Below are 3279 nucleotides of genomic sequence, written 5' to 3' on the forward strand. Positions count from 1 at the left end.
TAGGTGTTATCATAAAACCTTCTTTAACTTTGAGATATTATCAAAGAAACCTCATTTGCTCTGATATTTTATCAAAAAACCCGCATAAAAGCAGCATTTTAAAAAAGGGGGGTAAGCATCACTTTTTTGGGGGGTGAGGGTGGGGTGGGTTCTGATTAAAATCTCAAACTTAAATGAGTTTTCTGATAACCTCTAAATGTAGGGGGGTTCTGATAACCCCTAGACTTAAGGGGAAATTTCTGATATTCAAAGTTAAAGGGGGTTATCTGATAATCACCCAAAGTTAAGGTGTTTTTTTTCTTATATTTAGCCATTTTTTCACATTTCGAAAGATAATCCTAAAGCCTGGATATTTTTCTAATCTATCAAAACTTTTTTTTTAAAATTTTTCATTTTGCCTTTATAGGGACACAAAGCGCCTAGGTGGTTAACTTGCAACCTTTCAAGGGGCTAGCAAAAATACGGCCCAGATAACTAGCGGGAATGATGACAGCCCATATGTTAGCTCACTGGCCATAGCTATAACCTCTCAGCATACAAATGGCCGAGTTGCTTTTTATAAGCTAAAAGTAATAAGACCTCAAGTTGTATTGAAGCTCCATTAGCGATAATTTGCAGCTATATGAATCATCATATTCATATCATATCATATCATACTTCCTTTTAAAAGCACGATTTCAAAAAAATCTTTTCATAGTCAATATTATCTTTCACTATTTTGAACATTTTATTTATATCTTAATCTATCCTAATTATAATTATATCATATCCTAATCTTAAGTGAACTATCTATAGCACAACAATTTAAAAAATATTAATAAAATATATAAAACAGCTTTTACAATATTAGTTTGTTAAGATAAAAAAATTATATGTAGCTAATATACTATAATACATGAAGTATTGCCAAAAAAACCTAAAAAAATTAAAATTGCACAAAATACCCTAAAAAGTTCAAAATTATAAAAAATATCTTAAAGTTTCAAAACTTAAAACAACAAACATTAATCAAGAAATTAATAGCAGTCTATGTATAATCAAAAATTTACAGTTAACACTTGAATGTCTCAAAAATCATAGAAACAAACCACCATAAAATTTTAAAATTTTAAAATTTGCAAATAACAAAAGATGAACAAACTTTAGTTAGGAAAAATATCAAAAAAATACTTAATCATGGTATCTAACCACATGCATTGCACGTATATAAAACCTAGTAGTAAAAAAAAAAAACCAATAACCTAGGTTTAACTTTATACCATAATTCATAATGCCTAGTAGTAAAAAAAAAACCAATAACCTAGGTTTAACTTTATACCATAATTCATAATGTTCACTTTATAATTAATATTGTCAGGTCTACAGTGGAAAGACGTATAAATCCCTCAGCTCTCACAAAATCACCCATTTAACTTTTTATTATTATTTTTGTTCATTGTTAACAAATAATGGATATGTTCTTTAGTATTTTTTTTCTTTTTTCTTTTTCACATGACCTGCTAGACTTGACTTAAAATAGTTCACTGGATTATCTCTAAAACGATGAACGTCATATATACCCAGACCATAATATATGGATAAATAAATGTACTTTATATTTAATAACTATGATATTTGAACATGATAACTCTTAAACTTTGAAGTGCATTTTATCCCAAAAAAAAAAAATTAAACTATTGCAAATTTGAACTCGCAGTTCATTTAATCTAATATTAATCGATGCTAAATGTTGATGTTCCCTAACGGAGAGAACAACCATTAAGATTCAAACCTCCAATTGTTAAAACAACTACGTTACTTCCTACGAGACAAATGTCAATTTAAGAACTCTTTATTTAATTTCGCGTAAATATTCTCTGTTTTTCCTCTTTGGAATTTTGGGTGTAAAATATTTCCAATCCTGGCAAGTTTTTGAGTCACCTTCGCGTACCAGTGTCAAAACGACCACCTCGTACGCTCACCGGCCGGTGACCGAACCCAACTCCGAATTCATAACGGAAAGAAACCGCGACCTCAGACACGCATTGACCAAACCGCCCCTGTTCCCGAATCCTCATTCTCATTGCCACTCGACAGTGGCATCTTCGTTACAAGTCACAAACCTCAAGCCCATTTAATTTCAAACCGTACCACAAACTCGTGTCCCCGGGCCCACGCACGTAACAGAATCGCACCTCGCACGTGCCAGAATCTGCCGTTCCCTCTCCCCTATTTAAACCCTCCCCCCTTCCGTCCATTTCCGTTTCGGCGTTTCCTCGGCCACCTTCGAAACCTCTCGGATTAGGGTTTGGATTAGGGCTTTTCCGGGCAATGGCGATGGCGAGCCCGTCCCTTCCCTCTCCGCAGCTCTCTCCGCCTCAGATGTCGCCCATGGGGCCGCCGCCGGTGGGGGTTTTCTCCGGTGCCTCGCTCTACGTCGGCGATCTCGATGTCTCCTTGGACGACGCGCAGCTTTACGATTATTTTAATCAGTTCGTGCCGGTCGTGTCGGTTCGGATTCCTAGGGATCAAGTCACAGGGGAGTCGCTTGGTTATGGTTACGTTAACTTTCATAATCATCAAGACGGTAACAAAGATTTTATTTATTTTTAATTGCTCTTATTGAATTGATTTTTTAGTTAGTTGTAGGATTTATTAATTGTGAATTTTTTTAATTTACATCCAAATACAGGAGGCAATTTATGATCTTCTTGCACTGTAATTTAGAAGGGCAGGGAAAATATTGATGTGAAATTTTAATTTAATTGGAGTCCAGGGTAAAAGAAAGATTTCGTGCGGTCTTGGCATTTTAAAGCTTGTCATAGGAAAAAATATGGAGAAAATTGGGTCTTTAGAATTTACGAATGGCGAAACCCATTGATCTACAGAATATTATTATGCCAGCATTAGTAATTCCATTACAGAGAGGAATGTTGGGAATTTACGCCGAAACCCATAAGCAGCAGAAAAACACAGTATAGAGAAAATACATCAAGATTTAACGAGGTTCGGCAACTGTCTACGTCCTCGGGAGTCATACAATACATTTCTTATTAATCAACAAGAAATTACAAAGTAAGAGCACATCTCAAACTGAGATCTCTCAATAAATACAACATTGTAGCTACAGTGACAATCCCTTTATATAATCAATAGTTCTTTCTCTCTTTAAATCCCCTTCTTTTACTTTTCCTTTCTACCCCCCCTCAAACGTTGTTGAGGAGCTGGAGAGCAAGAAGAGAGAGAGAGAGCGAAGAGAGAACTCCGCCGTCGCCGCCGGGAATCACGACGAGGAGAGGA

At 35.4% G+C, this 3279-nt stretch overlaps 1 protein-coding gene across 1 annotated transcript in view; it reads left to right on the forward strand.

The window, feature by feature from the left end:
* Window positions 2261-3279, forward strand: part of LOC109820267 (polyadenylate-binding protein 3-like) — an 11947-nt gene continuing 10928 nt past the window's right edge. The window contains exon 1 of the mRNA XM_020386393.1: window positions 2261-2566. Coding sequence (XP_020241982.1) covers window positions 2311-2566 — 256 coding nt within the window. The 5' untranslated portion in view covers window positions 2261-2310. The remainder of the gene's footprint in view (window positions 2567-3279) is intronic.

This window comes from Asparagus officinalis, chromosome 8 (genome assembly GCF_001876935.1).
Source record: "Asparagus officinalis chromosome 8, Aspof.V1, whole genome shotgun sequence".
Classification (NCBI taxonomy): domain Eukaryota; kingdom Viridiplantae; phylum Streptophyta; class Magnoliopsida; order Asparagales; family Asparagaceae; genus Asparagus; species Asparagus officinalis.